A 16,976-nucleotide genomic window follows, 5' to 3' on the forward strand; every position below is an offset into this window, starting at 1 on the left:
ATACTTCTCTCGCACGTCTTTTTTTTTTTTTTGGATTTCCCCCCCTTTTTTTCTCCCCAGTTGTCTCCAGCCAATTACCCCCCTCTTCCAAGCCGTCCCGTTCTCTGCTCCACCCACTCTGTTGATCCGGGGAGGGCTGCAGACTACCACATGCCTCCTCCCATACATGTGGCGTCGCCAGCTGCTTCTTTTCACCTGACAGTGAGGAGTTTCACCAGGGGGACGTAGCATGTGGAAGGATCATGCTATTCCCCCCCCCGAACAGGCGCCCTGACCGACCAGAGGAGGCGCTAGTGCAGCGACCAGGACATACACCCACATCTGGCTTCCCACCCACAGATACGGCCAATTGTGTCTGGAGGGACGCCCGACCAAGCCGGAGGTAAAACGGGGATTTGAACCACCGGTCCCTGTGTTGGAAGGCAATGGAGTAGACCGCTATGCTACCCGGATGCCCCAAGTTGTCCTTCTTGACATCAGTGTGTCCAAAACTAAAGACATGGCAATAGATTTGTAGAAAGAATGTTACGACCACGTCTCCTGTGGTGACTGATGATTAGCCTGTTGATTTTGTGCAGCAGCACCATAATTGATGACGAGCTGACCTTCGAACTTCCTGTGGCTGCTGTGTGTAGAAAAGCCCATCAGCACATGTACTTTTGTCATCAGCTTCGAAGTTTTAATGTGGACAATGCCTTCATGACAGTGTTTTATTGAATCAGTCCTTACATCCTGCTTAGTCAGCTGGTGCAGGTCACTTGCCCTCCCAAACAGGAACAGATTGCAGGGTACTGTCAACGTGTGCAGCAAAATTGCAGCACGACCTTTAATGACCTTCCTCATCTGTACAAGGAGAGGACCTTGAAGAAGGCCCAGTCAGTCCTGGCTGAATCTTGACACCCTCTGTCCAAGGAGTTGACGTTGCTTCCATCTGGCCGCAGATACAGTCCATCCAGGACTTAAAAATTAATTTGTCAGGGGCGTCCGGGTGGTTTGGCGGTCTATTGCGTTGCCTACCAACACGGGGATCACTGGTTCAGATCCCCGTGTTACCTCCGGCTTGGTCGGGCGTCCCTACAGACACAATTGATCATGTCTGCGGGTGGGAAGCCGGACGTGGGTATGTGTCGTGGTCACTGCACTAGCGCCTCCTGTGGTCGGTCGGGGCTCCTGTTCGGGGGGGAGGGGGAACGGGGGAATAGCGTGATCCTCCCACGCACTACGTCCCCCTGGTGAAACTCCTCACTGTCAGGTGAAAAGAAGCGGCTGGCGACTCCTCATGTATGGGAGGACACGTGGTAGTCTGCAGCCCTCCCCGGATCAGCAGAGGGGGTGGAGCAGCGACCGTTATTTACTCCAACCCCACAGACACTGAAGTGTTTCAGGTGAAGGACATGCAGCATGCACCAGTGTGCATGCTCACATGTGTGATATGAAGGGTTACCCATCAACAAGTGTTGTGTCCTCTCTCTCCTCCCTCAAGTCTTCTGGCAACAAACAGCTACGGTCTGAAGATCTCAGAAGAACCATGGCCCAGCTGGATCTGCAGGTTGAAACTGATGTTCAGGTAAGTCAGATATGAAGATATTTTGAAGTTAACTGTTGGTTTTGTTTGGTTGAAGCATTAATTGAAGGTTGTTTATCTGTTTTATTATTTCCAAGGTCATGACCCGTCTTCTGGCCCAGTACAATAGCAAAAACAGTACCATGGAACAGAGACTTCAGATACTTCTGGAACTGGAGTATCTAGTACATCAGGTGGGTTGACCAGAACAAAGGTAAAGAGCAGAGAAGCAGCAGTGACAGTGCTGGTGAGGGTTTAGTGCTGACTCTGTCTCACTGCTGACAGGTACGCTGGTACACCTGCATCCAGCGGACCCACGGTCACTTTTATTACCTGCTGCTGTGTTTACCCTGCTATTCTTACAAGAGCAGCCTCTAGCGTGGCGGTCTAGTCCGTTGCCTACCAACACAGGGATCGGCGGTTCGAATCCCCATGTTACCTCCGGCTTGGCCGGGCATCCCTACAGACACAATTGGCTGTCTGTGGGTGGGCAGCCAAGTCTGTTATTCCAGGGGTGTGGACACTGAGATTGGGAGAGATACTTTTGCACGCACACACACACACACACACACACACACAATTTACAGACTATGGTCTTCAGAGTACATTTTTGTTTGCTTGTTTTGTGTGTGTGTGTGTGTGTGTGTGTGTGTGTTTTAGGTGGATAATGCTCAGATTCTGAATTCCATGGGTGGTCTTCAGATCATTCTTCAAGGTCTTAACAGCTCAGACTTAAGATTACAGGAAAGATCTGCCTTCCTCCTTGGGTCTGCGCTGGCTAGGTAGGAACAAAGTATTTTTAAAGTATTATTTGTGAGGACAGAGTATTATCATGTTTTTCTTGGACGCAACATCCTTCATGGACTTAAAATAATGGCACACTCCCCAGGCTACTGAGCACCGTTCAACAGGGATTCCTGAATGATGCTACTTGTGCATGCTCATATAGCAATATATATCATATAGCCATATATACTATATATCATATATATATATCACATAGCCATATATATCATATATACTATGTACCATATATATCATATAGCCATATATACTATGTACCATATATATCATATTGTGGCAGGATGAGGAAAAAACACAGGAGACCAAGGCGAGTTTGCTGTTTATTCCTCAGCTCCAAAACCAAAACTAAAGCAGGAACAACCCTGCACCAGCAAGCCCGGGAACGTAAACCACGCCCCCAGCTCACAGTCCTGCTGGGTGAGAGGCATAGCCCCTAGTGTCCGCCACACAGCCCCCCCCCCCCCGAACACCCAGAAGGGACTCCTGGATAGAAAATTAGTGTCTCACTGGAGGCTTAAGCAGCCTGCCATAACGGCTGCGCCGTCCCTCAGCCGAAACAGTAGGTGAAACACTGTCCAAAGTCGGCTGAGAAGCAGAACGCTGAACCCGTGAAGACACTGCCGGGGTCCTGGAAGGAGGACGACCCCGACGGGGAACCTGGCCCGGAAACACAACTTCGCCTGCCACCCTGTGCACCGGTTTAAGCCTATCAAGCGTGACACGCTCCCTACGCCCACCCATATCCAGCACAAAACCCTTAGGACCCGTCTCAACAACCCGAAATGGGCCATCGTATGGGGGTTGGAGGGGTGAGAGGTGAGCATCATGCCGTACAAAAACAAAATGAGCCGACATGAGCTCCGCTGGCACGAACGACCGCGGAAAACAGGGGTGAACGGGGCCTGGCACCCGAGTGCTGTCGGACAAAAAAGGATAAACGGCCGGATGGGGTCGAGGAGCGGAACTCCCAGGCAACAATTCCCCAGGGACGCGGAGCGGCTGACCGAGCACCAGCTCAGCGGGTGATGCGTCGAGGTCCTCCTTAGGAGCCGAACACAACCCGAGCATAACCCAAGGTAAACGATCCACCCAGTTACCATCCGAGAGCGCAGCGCGCAGCACTGCCTTGAGCAACCGGTGAAAACGTTCACACAAGCCGTTAGCCTGAGGGTGGTACGCGGTAGTGCGGTGTACCTGCACACCCAAGGATCGCGCAGACCGACCAGAGCTCTGACACGAACTGGGGGCCCCTGTCTGAGGTGATATCTGACGGAGCGCCGAAACGGGCAACCCAGGAGGAAAGAAAAGCACGTGCAACATCCGAGGATGTTGTGGAGGACAGAGGGACAGCCTCTGGCCACCTGGTGGTCCGATCCACCATTGTGAGCAGGTGCGTAAAACCCTGTGAAGAAGGTAGAGGGCCCACCAGGTCCACATGCACGTGGTCGAAACGTCTGGCTGGGATCGGAAACGGTTCGAGGGGCGACTTAGTGTGCTGGTGGACCTTAGCGCGCTGGCACGCTACACATGCAGCGGCCCAACCCTTTACATCCTTGCGGAGGCCAGGCCAGACGAACGTGGAACCGACCAACTTCACTGACGCCCGAACTCCAGGGTGCGAGAGGGAGTGAATCGAATGGAAAACTCGACGGCGCCAGGCCACTGGAACAACGGGGCGGGGGCAGCCAGTGGAGACATCGCAGAGGAGGGCAGGACTGCCTTCCTGCATCACAGCGTCCTCCAGCTTGAGGCCGGTACGCGTTGACCTAAGGGCAAGGACGTCCGGGTCGCTGGGCTGGTCGGCAGCCATAGCGGAGAAATCCACACCGAGGTGCACAGGACACACAAGCACACGCGACAGACAATCAGCAACAGGGTTGGACTTCCCGGCCACATGCTGAATGTCCGTTGTGAACTCGGAGATTGCCGCTAGGTGGCGCTGCTGACGAGCAGACCACGGCTCAGTCACCTTGGACATGGTGAAAGTCAGCGGTTTATGATCCACATAAGCCGTGAATGGGCGACCCTCCAGCAGGAAGTGGAAATGCCGGGTTGCAAGGTGCAGTGCCAGCAACTCCCGGTCAAAAACGCTGTACTTGAGCTCGCTATCTCGCAGTTTACGGCTAAAAAATGCGAGTGGCTGCCACGCATTCGCTACACGCTGTTCAACCACAGCCCCCACGGCTATGTCAGACGCATCGGTCGTTAAAGCTATGGACGCCGTGGGTGTGGGATGGGCGAGGAGGGCAGCGTTATCCAGGCCGCACTTAGCTCCGTCAAAGGCCTGGACCCGTTCGGGAGTCCAGTCGACAGGGTCGTTAGCCTTCTTAAGCCGCAGGGCTTCGTAAAGTGGCTGAAGGAGGTGGGCAGCGCGAGGGAGGAAACGGTTATAGAAATTCACCATTCCCAAGAATACCTGCAATGCCTTAACAGAGACTGGGCGGGGAAATTCCGCCACCGCTTGCACCTTAGAAGGCAACGGGACCGCGCCTTGCGGCGAAATGTGGTGACCCAAGAAGTCAATCACCGGCAGTCCAAACTGACACTTGGCCGGGTTGACTATCAGGCCGTGTTCGTCCAAACGACGGAAAACCTGTTTCAGGTGCGCCAGGTGCTCTTCAGCTGACGGACTGGCCACTAATATGTCGTCAAGATAAACGAACACGAAAGCAAGGTCACGCAACACCGAGTCCATCAGACTCTGAAAGGTTTGCGCTTCCCCCTTCAAGCCAAAAGGCATGCGCATGAACTCAAAAAGCCCAAATGGGGTGATCACTGCGGTCTTGGGCACGTCCTCTGCGCGCACGGGAACCTGATGATAGCCGCACACCAGGTCCACCTTAGAGAAAATAGTGGTACCTGCCAGGCGTATGGAAAAGTCCTGTATGTGTGGGATGGGATAGCGGTCATTGGCGGTGACGTTGTTCAGGCGGCGAAAGTCGCCGCAAGGCCGCCACGACCCATCCGCCTTGGGCACCATGTGAAGCGGCGAGGCCCATGGTCTGTTGGAATGCCTCACTATACCCAGACGCTCCATGATGGCGAACTCCTCCTTAGCTATAGCCAATTTTACCGCGTCGAGGCGCCGCGTGCGTGCCAAAAATGGCGGTCCCAGAGTGGGAATGAAATGTTCTACCTCGTGTTTAGTAACCGCGGTGGAAAAGGCAAGCGTAGTCACCGATGGAAAATCCGCCAGCAAGCGCTGAAAAACATCCCCTAATGCTAAAAAGTTAGCGTGTGTTAACGGCCCGGCTCCCCCTGTCTCGCACGGAACAGTGGCGAAAGACACAGCATCAATTAAACGGCGGTTTGCAACATCAACCAGCAGACCATTAGCACACAGAACATCCGCGCCGATAATAGGAACAGTAATGGCGACTACAACGTCCCACTCAAAATGGCGCCCGTGGAAACAAACAGTCACCAACCTTGTGCCAAACGTCGCAATGGATGAACCGTTAGCTGCACTTAACTGTGGGCCGCCACCTTCGGTCGACCTGTCTGTCTTAGCAGGACGGAGTAGGCTCTTTTGCGAGCCTGAGTCCACCAGAAACCGTCTTCCTGACATCGTGTCCTTAATGAAGAGCAGCTCACTACGTCCGCCAGCGCCCACAGCTGCTACTGAGCGCTGGACCTGGAGTTTCCCGCCGCCTCAAACGTGCACGGAGGGACGCAGCGCCTCGCTTTGCCGCCGAACCGCTGGTGGAAGAAACAGAGGCCGCTCCCGCGCCGTCTCCGGGCAGTCACTCCAGCCACCAGCGCCGGGTCCGCGTCCTTCGACGTCGGCTGCAGAGGCTCCGATGCCACACTCTGCACAGAGAACCGTCTGGTAGCCAGCAGGACCCGATCGGCCTCCTCAGCCAAACCTTGGCAGTCACCAGCGGCCAGACACGGGGAGTTAGCCAAAGCCGCGCGCACAGGAGACGGAAGCTGGCGCAGGAAAATGTGCGGGAAAAGGAATCCACCTTCGTCTGAGCCTAGCAGCGACAGCATATTGTCCATGAGATCCACAGCCGTCCCGTCGCCCAAACCGGATAGGGAAAGGATTCTATCTGCCCTCTCTGCGGCAGATAGGCTGTACCTCCGGAGCAGAAGATGTTTGAGGGCGACGTATTTACTGTGTTGCGGAGGGGTGCGCAACAGCTGCATGGCCCGGCGTGTGGACTGCTGGTCCAGCGCAGCGACGACCAAATAGTATCTGGAGTCGTCCGCGGAGATTCCATGCAGGTGGAACAGCGCCTCGACATGCTGGAACCACGAGGCCGGGTCGCTCTGCCAGAACTCTGGGAGTTTCACAGCCGCGGCGAGAACGGCCAGCTGTGAGAGTTGGGGCGGCGTGGCCGAAGTGGATTCACACTCATCTTCTGCTCCAAACATGTTCAATTCGGGGTCACCAATGTGGCAGGATGAGGAAAAAACACAGGAGACCAAGGCGAGTTTGCTGTTTATTCCTCAGCTCCAAAACCAAAACTAAAGCAGGAACAACCCTGCACCAGCAAGCCCGGGAACGTAAACCACGCCCCCAGCTCACAGTCCTGCTGGGTGAGAGGCATAGCCCCTAGTGTCCGCCACAATATAGCAATATACACTCACCGGCCACTTTATTAGGCACACCTGTCCAACTGCTCGTTAACGCAAATTTCTAATCAGCTAATCACATGGCAGCAACTCAATGCATTTAGGCATGTAGACATGGTCAAGACGATCTGCTGCAGTTCAAACCGAGCATCAGAATGGGGAAGAAAGGTGATTTAAGTGACTTTGAACGTGGCATGGTTGTTGGTGCCAGACGGGCTGGTCTGAGTATTTCAGAAACTGCTGATCTACTGGGATTTTCACGCACAACCATCTCTAGGGTTTACAGAGAATGGTCCGAAAAAGAGAAAATATCCAGTGAGCGGCAGGTCTGTGGGCGAAAATGCCTTGTTGATGCCAGAGGTCAGAGGAGAATGGCCAGACTGGTTCGAGCTGACAGAAAGGCAACAGTAACTCAAATAACCACTCATTACAACCGAGGTATGCAGAAGAGCATCTCTGAACGCACAACACATCGAACCTTGAGGCAGATGGGCTACAGCAGCAGAAGACCACACCGGGTGCCACTCCTGTCAGCTAAGAACAGGAAACTGAGGCTACAATTCGCACAGGCTCACCAAAATTGGACAATAGAAGATGGGAAACACGTTGCCTGGTCTGATGAGTCTCGATTTCTGCTGCGACATTCGGATGGTAGGGTCAGAATTTGGCGTCAACAACATGAAAGCATGGATCCATCCTTCCTTGTATCAACGGTTCAGGCTGGTGGTGGTGGTGTAATGGTGTGGGGGATATTTTCTTGGCACACTTTGGGCCCCTTGGTACCAATTGAGCATCGTGTCAACGCCACAGCCTACCCGAGTATTGTCGCTGACCATGTCCATCCCTTTATGACCACAGTGTTCCCATCTTCTGATGGCTACTTCCAGCAGGATAACGCGCCATGTCATAAAGCTCGAATCATCTCAGACTGGTTTCTTGAACATGACAATGAGTTCACTGTACTCAAATGGCCTCCACAGTCACCAGATCTCAATCCAGTAGAGCACCTTTGGGATGTGGTGGACCGGGAGATTCGCATCATGGATGTGCAGCCGACAAATCTGCAGCAACTGCGTGATGCTATCATGTCAATATGGACCAAACTCTCTGAGGAATGTTTCCAGTACCTTGTTGAATCTATGCCACGAAGGATTAAGGCAGTTCTGAAGGCAAAAGGGGGTCCAACCCGGTACTAGCAAGGTGTACCTAATAAAGTGGCCAGTGAGTGTATATCATATAGCCATATATATCATATGTACTATGTATCATATCGTCACCTTCTTAAAATAATGGCCCAAGTCATATTTTCAAGTTTTTCAAAAAACAGAATAAACTGAAACTGAAACAAAATGTGTCAGTTTATTCTGTTTTTTGAAAAACTTGAAAATATGACTTAAGCCATTATTTTAAGAAGGTGACGATATAGCACTATATATAATACATACTATGTATAATATATATCATATAACATATATATCACATATACTATGTATCATATATCATATAGCAATATATATATATGTATATATGTATATATATCATATAGTTATATATCATATAGCAATATATCATATATGCTACATATGTATCATATAGTGATATATATCATATAGCAATACATATAATAAAGCAATATATATCATATATATATCATATAGCAATATTTATTATATAACAATATATATCATATTTATTATAGCAACATATATCATATATACTATATATCATATATATGTATCATATAGCAAAATATATCATATAGCAAAGGTACAAAACATGGATAGAAGTGCATTGTTGGTGCCCAAAACGAGAGCACGTGTCAACCCTGCATGTGGTTTGATATAAAAAAATGTACCTTTAAATTTTCTTTTGACTTTTTCTTTGTTTTTGCAATGTCACTGCTGGTAGGATTAATACAGAAGCTTCTATCAGTAATTAGGATTCAAACATGAGTTACAGGAAGTGCCTGAGTACAGGAAGTTGGTGATTACAGGAAGTGCATGAGTACAGGAAGTGCAGCAGCATTGGTTCATAATCCGCATGTTGGTAACGGTGCTGCATGTTGGTAACAGTGTCACATGTTGGTAACAACGCTGCATGTTGGTAACAGTTCTGCGTGTTGGTAACAGTAATGCGTGTTGGTAGCAGTGCTGCATGTTGGTAACAGTGCTGTGTGATGGTAACAGTGCTTCGTGTCGGTAACAGTGCTGTGTGTTGGTAACAGTGCTGCATGCTGGTAACAGTTCTGCGTGTTGGTAACAGTGTCACATGTTGGTAACAATGCTGCATGTTGGTAACAGTGCTGCATGTTGGTAACAGTGCTGCATGCTAGTAACAGTGCTGCATGTTGGTAACAGTGCTGCGTGTTGGTAACAGTGTCACATGTTGGTAACAGTGCTGCATGTTGGTAACAGTGCTGCATGTTGGTAACAGTGCTGCATGCTAGTAACAGTGCTGCATGTTGGTAACAGTGCTGCGTGTCGGTAACAGTGCTGTGTGATGGTAACAGTGCTGTGTGATGGTAACAGTGTTTCATGTCGGTAACAGTGCTGCATGTCGGTAACAGTGCTGCGTGTCGTTAACAGTGCTTCGTTTTGGTAGCAGTGCTGCGTGTTGGTAACAGTGCTGCATGTTGGTAACAGTGCTGCGTGTTGGTAACAGTGATGCATGCTGGTAACAGGGCTGCATGTTGGTAACAGTACTACTTGTTGGTAACAGTGCTGCATGTTGGTAACAGTGCTACATGTTGGTAACAACGATGCATGTTGGTAACAGTTCTGCATGTTGGTAACAGTTCTGCGTGTTGGTAACAGTGCTGCGTGTTGGTAACAGTGCTGCATGTTGGTAACAGTGCTGTGTGATGGTAACAGTGCTTCATGTCGCTAACAGTGCTGCGTGTTGGTAACAGTGCTTCGTGTTGGTAACGGTGCTTCATGTCGGTAACAGTGCTGCGTGTTGGTAACAGTGCTTCGTGTTGGTAACAGTGCTTCGTTTTGGTAGCAGTGCTGCGTGTTGGTAACGGTGCTTCATGTCGGTAACAGTGCTGCGTGTCGGTAACAGTGCTGCATGTTTAACAGTGCTGCATGTTGGTAACAGTGCTGCATGCTGGTAAGAGTGCTGCGTGTTGGTAACAGTGCTGCATGTTGGTAACAGTGCTGCGTGTTGGTAACTGCTGCATTTTGGCAACAGTGCTGCATGCTGGTAACAGTGCTGTGTGTTGGTAATAGTGCTGCGTGTTGGTAACGGCTGCATGCCCACAACAGTGCTGCATGCTGGTAACAGTGCTGTGTGTTGGTAATAGTGCTGCGTGTTGGTAACGGCTGCATGCCCACAACAGTGCTGCATGTTGGTAACAGTGCTGCGTGTTGGTAACAGTGCTGTGTGTTGGTAACAGTGCTTCGTGCTGGTAGCAGTGCTGCATGCTGGTAACAGTGCTGCGTGTTGGTAACCGCTGCGTTTGGGTAACAGTGCTGCATGCTGGTAACAGTGCCACATCTTGGTAACAACGCTGCATGTTGGTAACAGTGCTGCATGTTGGCAACTGCTGCATGTTGGTAACAGTGATGCATGTTGGTGCTGCGTGTTGGTAACAGTGCTGCATGTTGGTAACAGTGCTACTTGTTGGTAACAGGGTTGCATGCTGGTAACAGTGCTGTGTGTTGGTAACAGTGCTTCATGCTGGTAACAGTGCTGCGTGTTGGTAACAGTGCTGCGTGTTGGTAACAGTGCTTCATGTTGGTAACAGTGCTGCTCGTTGCTTGACGCTCCAGATGGAGGGCATACTAGTGAGTTGAACCTTCCCAGTATGGTTAAAGGTTATCAACAATCATATGTCTACTGTGCAGAAACCCAGCGGTTCAGGTGGAGGCAGTTAAGAATGGGCATCTCCAGAAGTTGTTGGCATTACTGGCCACTCCAAGACCCGTCGGTGTGAAAAAAAAGGTGTTGATACACACACTCTGACACACACAAAAATTATCTCTGTGTCAAAATCCAAATTCAAATATTTGTTGTCTTGTTGTATGTTTGTGCTTCTCAGGTTCTGTTTGCAATGTCGTCCCTGTTGCACCACTTCCAGTATGCCCAGTGCTACTTCCTGTCACATGGTGGACTGAACATCCTGCTACAACTCTTCAGAGCAGATGGCAGCGGGGCTCTCCAGCTCCGCATCATCACCCTGCTCTATGACATGATCACAGAGAAGGTACCAGACAATCACCAACTTCATGTACAGTAATATGTAAGATTTTCACTCCCTGTTGAAGGAGTCAGTGGTGGATTATGAAAAATTATGGAGTCACTGGTTGGAAACATGCTTTTGTTGTTACGTGCATGGAGCTAGATTCTGTAAGCATTGCTGCCTTGCCTAATCTGGGAAGAAATGGTTGCAGGGCACGTTGTAGGAGAGAGGCAGCAGTTATGAAACTTGAGAAGTATTGAGACAAAATTGTTGCCATGACATTTTTCCACGCTCCCCAATAATTTGAGTTGATGAATCTTAAACAAAACAAATTCAGAATCAGGGCATCTGGGTAGCATAGCAATCTATTCCATTGCCTACTAAAACGGGGATCGCCGGTTCGAATCCCCATGTTACCTCCGGCTTGGTCGGGTGTCCTTACAGACACAGTTGACCGTGTCTGCAGGTGGGAAGCCGGATGTGGGTATGTATCCTGGTTGCTGCACTAGTGCGTCCTCTGGTCGGTCGGGGCATCTGTTCAGACGGGAGGGGGAACTGGGGGGAACAGCGTGATCCTCCCACGCGCTACCTCCCCCTGGTGAAACTCCTCACTGTCAGGTGAAAAGAAGCGGCTGGTGACTCCACATGTATGGGAGGAGGCATGTGGTAGTCTGCAGCCCTCCCCAGATCGGCAGAGGGGTCGGAGCAGCGACTAGGATGGCTTGGAAGGGTGGGGTAATTGACTGGATACAATTGGGGAGAAAAAAGGGGGAAAATCCCCCCCCCCCCCAAAAAAATCAGAATGGATCTATCCTCATGCCCCTCAGGTCTCCCAATGCCCCCAAACAATGTGAAATAAGATACAAAATACAACCATACTAGCCCCAATGAACAAGGTAATGCTAATAATTCAATTCAATTTACAGTGTTTTGGTTTTATATGTATATAGTGAAATGTACATTAAATTGAAGGCGTGAAACACTGAACTTACATTGGAGAGTTGAGGAAGCAGTGCATAGATGATGTTGGCTTATGTGGCTGCTCATCAGAAGCAGCAGCTGACAGGGATGAAGCTCCATGTCCATACCAGGATCCGTGGTACTAGAGCTCTGAATGGCTTACACTTGTTACATACACACATACATACATACATACATACTACATACATACAGACATACATGTCAGCATTAATTTTTACAGCTGATTTTGGGTTTCGTCTCCTCTTAGTGTTTTGCGACGGTGTGACTCATAGTTCTTGATGGTTCTTGTCATGTGTCAGTTGTTTCATTTTGTTTGTCGGTATTGTGAAGTTGACCAAACCTCTGGTGGTGTTAGTGTGCTCATTGTCATATAGATTTAGCCATGATTTAGTCGCTGTACAAGATGGCCTACCCTCATGCAGATGACCAAACTCTCAAGTCATTGCACAAAATGAACCAAATGGGAATTTTCCCATGATGCTCTCCTGTGCCTGCTATGCAAGTAGAAATGAATTCAGTTTTAGTCACATATGAGAACAAAATCAAATAAAACACAAACTAATATGAGGTAAAATAATGTAAAATCGGGATTCGGGAAGAATGTACGGTAGGTAGGGCAGTAGCAAGCAAGACTCCTGAAGTGCATAACCTGGCACAGTGTGGCCATGAAGACCTTTGGTTTGACATTTAGCAAGGCTCACTGAAATAAACCTCTGTGCAGTACAACACATCCCACACATCCTACACATCCTACAACACATCCTACAGCACATCCTACAACACATCCTACAGCACATTCTACATCACATCCTACAACACATCCTACAACACATTCTATAACACATTCTACAACACATCCTACAACACATCCTACAGCACATCCTACAACACATCCTACACATCCTACTACAACACATCTTACACATCCTAAAACACATCCTACAACACATCCTACTACAACACATTCTACAACACATCCTACAACACATTCTACAATACATCCTACACATCCTACAGCACATCCTACAACACATCCTCCAGCACATCCTACAACACATCCTACAACACATTCTACAACACATCCTACAGATCTTACAACACATCCTACAGCACATCCTACAGCACATCCTACAACAGTGGGGATTATGTCACTTCCATGTGGCAGCGAGCTGAACAAGGTGAATTATGTTACGTGTTCGTCCAGCGTTCTTCCAGTCCTCCTGTGCCGACATCAGCAGTGAATGATTTGCTGGCTTGATGGGCTGGAAATATGATCGACTTCTCGTTTACTTTCTAGACTCATACATACATACTCATGCTGGTTTTGACACTGTCGCTGCCCGATCTGAGTCAACCGTAGATGTGAGTCATGCATGCACATGGTTGACTCAGATTAGGCAGCGATGGAAAACAGCGTTGGTAGAGCGAGCTAGAGAGTGAATGAGGAGAGGGAGCGGCGATAGCGAGAACAATTGTTTTTACAAAGGTTTTTAACCACCGCGCCCATGAGAGGTTCTTCATCGTACAGCCATGACTGTGCACAAAACACTTTAAGTCTGCCTTTCAGAAAGTCATATAACCACCTAGAGATGAAATGACAAAGACCAGGGTCCCTGAGCTTGGTATTAAATGCAGAGCTGTAGTCAATTAGCAACATTCTGACATAGGTGTTTTCCCCTACAAGGTGTTTTAACACATTATCTTCCCTGTGCTTTCCTTCCTCATCTAACAGAGCTTAACTTCCCAGGCAAATTCAGACCCAGCATTTACCTTTTCCAGTATGGATCATTTGTGTGATTACTCCATGGAGTCTCTCTCCCAGGAGCTCCTGGAGGAGGGATGGTGCAGTCTGGTCCCAGATTTACTGCAGTCTACTGAGCATGATTGGAGAGAGAAGGTAATCTGTCTTTTACAAATCTGTTGCCATTAAATATAGTGTATAAGCATGTTAGAGTATACGATCAACAGCACTGTCGTAGCGTACCTACCCCATTAAGCTATGAACTGAACTCAAGAGCTGAACTTAAGAACTTTCAGGCTATAAAAATAAATCATGACATTTCATTTTTGCAAACCTCTCTCAACATCAACAGTCCTTATTTTACTGAAGCCCTGTTGGTGTTGTGAATTTTATTTTTCTCCTGAATTAATTTTCCCTCCCTACCGTACCAGGGTCTGCAGACTCTGTTGGCCATGGTCCCAGTGTGTTTGGACCAGTACCGCCTGGACACGTCTCTGTCTCTGTCTCTGGGCTCTCTGAGAAGCCAATACCATGAGCTGGTTCGTAAAGACCTGATGCTGGGAGAAGAGGACAGCTACTTCAAAGAGATTCTAGACCTTCTAGACACACTGGAGCTCACAATGGGGTCTTCGTAGATGGGTTATACAGGATGCAGGACACTCTTGCTCTGAGGAGACTTGTCTTTGGCCCTCTGTCATGCTGAAATGTATAGGAGCAGTTTGGGACAGAAGGGTAACTTACTCTGCAAGGGTTCTTAAATACTTGCTGAAATGAATGACACCTGGCTCATGACACCTGGAACATGATACCTGGAACATGATACCTAGATCATGATTTCTGACACTTGGATCATGACACCTGGAACATGATACCTGGATCATGACACCTGGAACATGGTACCTGGAACATGATACCTTAGGCCATGATACCTGACACCTGGAACATGATACTTGGAAGATGATACCTGACACCTGGAACATGACATCTGACACCTGGATCATGATATTTACCAGTATGGCCATGAGGGGGGCCTCGGTATGACCAAGAAAAGAACGGCAACCCAAGACTAAAACCCACTGGATGCAAGTTAATCTGCTTAAGAAGGTTGTGAAGCCTCAACAGCACTGACATGTCATCCCTGTGGTGGCTGATTTAACCAGCTCAGTTCTTTCACATGGATATAAAAATGGTTTCATGGCCTACTCATCAGTCTTCTCATTACATGTGAGGTCTACCTAGCTCAGTAGCTGGGTAGTAACTAGAATGTATTTAATACTTTGTCCATGTAGCTCCACAATAGTACATTATGTAAATTGTCTTCTTGCCTTAGAAGAACTCGAGTGATCTCCACAGTTCCAGATACCTCTCAAAATCCCTTTGCCCTTCCTTAAGTTATTGCTTCCAAATCAAACTAAATTCAGACATCATGTGGCAAGCTGGTTCGGCATCCCACTGGCACATCTGAAACATCCATCCATCCATCATCCAAACCACTTATCCTGCTCTCAGGGTTGCGGGGATGCTGGAGCCTATCCCAGCAGTCATTGGGCGGCAGGCAGGGAGACACCCTGGAGAGGTCGCCAGGCTGTCACAGGGCCCACACACACACACATACCTAGGGACAATTTAGTATGGCCGATTCACCTGACCTACATGTCTTACATGACCTACATGCCTTACATGACCTACATCTGAAACATTTGCATCAAACTTTTGTTGTGTCTCTGCCTTCAGCACCAACATATACTGGAAACTGTTGATGAAACACATCATTTGATGATTCTGTAGTGCACTACAAGTGGAAATTTAGACTTTACCAAGTGGTACAATGTGAAATTTTGCTGCCAAGTACTGGCACCTCAGTTTCACCACTGCAGTTGCGCAAATACGTTTTCTGCAGCAAAACAAAAAACAATGGCATAAAACTAGTTTCCATGTTCATATTTGCTGCATAAATTTAATACAGTGGTGCTTGAAAGTTTGTGAACCCTTTAGAATTGCAGGACTTGTGTGAACATCGGATGACGTTTTAGGTCATATTTTCTGCAGAAATATAGAAAATTCTAAAGGGTTCACAAACTTTCAAGCACCACTGTAACTGCATGCTGTTAGCTCAGTTACCCTTCCAGTTTTCAAGGCGTGTCATTTTACTTCCAGGGAGATTCAGAATCCTCATAAAATATGTCAGTTTCGATCCTTCATGGCTCTTGCAGTTGAAACATTTTAAAGGGTTGCATGTTTAATGCCTGCCCCGAATGCTTCCAGTGTGTTGTTCACTTTATTTCGTTGGTGTCCAGGACATTCCTCTGGTGTTGTGTTTTTCTGCTGGTTACAGACGTGAGTGTGTACTTGCTATGTAAAATGTACATGAGGTACACTTTCCAACAGTCTGCAAAATAAATTTTCATTGTTGATATGCTTTATTTTGTGTGTTGCATACATTTTCCATATCTCCCATCAGACCTGGCGGGCCAAAATACGCAGCCAGTGGTGCTGGTGTGCTGGCCATGGTGCTGCGCCACCAGCCTGCAAGCTATATTAAAGAGTCAGACTTTACATACTGTCAAAACTAGTTAAGTTACTTAACACCTCAGTAAACGTTGTGATGTTAGTGATTATTTTTCACACATCTTGATGTGTATTCAGTGAGTAATATGTTGTCATCATGTGAAATGTAATGCAAAACATTTCAGATATGTTATATTGCCTTTTCCTGCCCAGCCATGACTACTTCCTACAGCCTACTTCCTACGGTCTACTTCCTACGGTCTTCCTGGCTTCTGTATTAATGCACCTTGTTACAACTTGGGGGAACAGGGAGGCAATGAAAGAGCAACAAGAGGAATTAATTAATAAAATAACCTCACGCAGTCAGTTTCTTTAAGCGGGCCACAAGGAGAACAAGGACCAAGGATGGTACCAAAGCTAAGAACAAAGAATGAAGACATTGGCAGGCCTTTGTAGTAATAAGGACATTCTGATTGGTTGACCAGTCTTGAGATGTGAGAGCCAGTCCCAGTGCTGGACAGTCTTGAGATGTGAGAGCCAGTCCCAGTGCTGGACAGTCTTGAGATGTGGGAGCCAGTCCCAGTGATGGACAGTCTTGAGATGTGGGTCCAGTCCCAGTG

At 48.4% G+C, this 16,976-nt stretch overlaps 1 protein-coding gene across 2 annotated transcripts in view; it reads left to right on the top strand.

Moving 5' to 3' along the window:
• Nucleotides 1-16,261, top strand: part of sil1 (SIL1 nucleotide exchange factor) — a 42,426-nt gene extending 26,165 nt beyond the window's left edge. For both annotated transcript variants that reach the window (XM_056288445.1, XM_056288438.1), the window contains exons 6-12: nt 1,484-1,567; nt 1,663-1,758; nt 2,225-2,346; nt 10,792-10,888; nt 10,986-11,150; nt 13,840-14,004; nt 14,280-16,261. In XM_056288445.1, coding sequence (XP_056144420.1) covers nt 1,484-1,567; nt 1,663-1,758; nt 2,225-2,346; nt 10,792-10,888; nt 10,986-11,150; nt 13,840-14,004; nt 14,280-14,483 — 933 coding nt within the window. In that variant the 3' untranslated portion in view covers nt 14,484-16,261. The remainder of the gene's footprint in view (nt 1-1,483; nt 1,568-1,662; nt 1,759-2,224; nt 2,347-10,791; nt 10,889-10,985; nt 11,151-13,839; nt 14,005-14,279) is intronic.
• Nucleotides 16,262-16,976: the final 715 nt, after the last annotated feature.

Source organism: Lampris incognitus, chromosome 1, assembly GCF_029633865.1.
Source record: "Lampris incognitus isolate fLamInc1 chromosome 1, fLamInc1.hap2, whole genome shotgun sequence".
Lineage (NCBI taxonomy): Eukaryota > Metazoa > Chordata > Actinopteri > Lampriformes > Lampridae > Lampris > Lampris incognitus.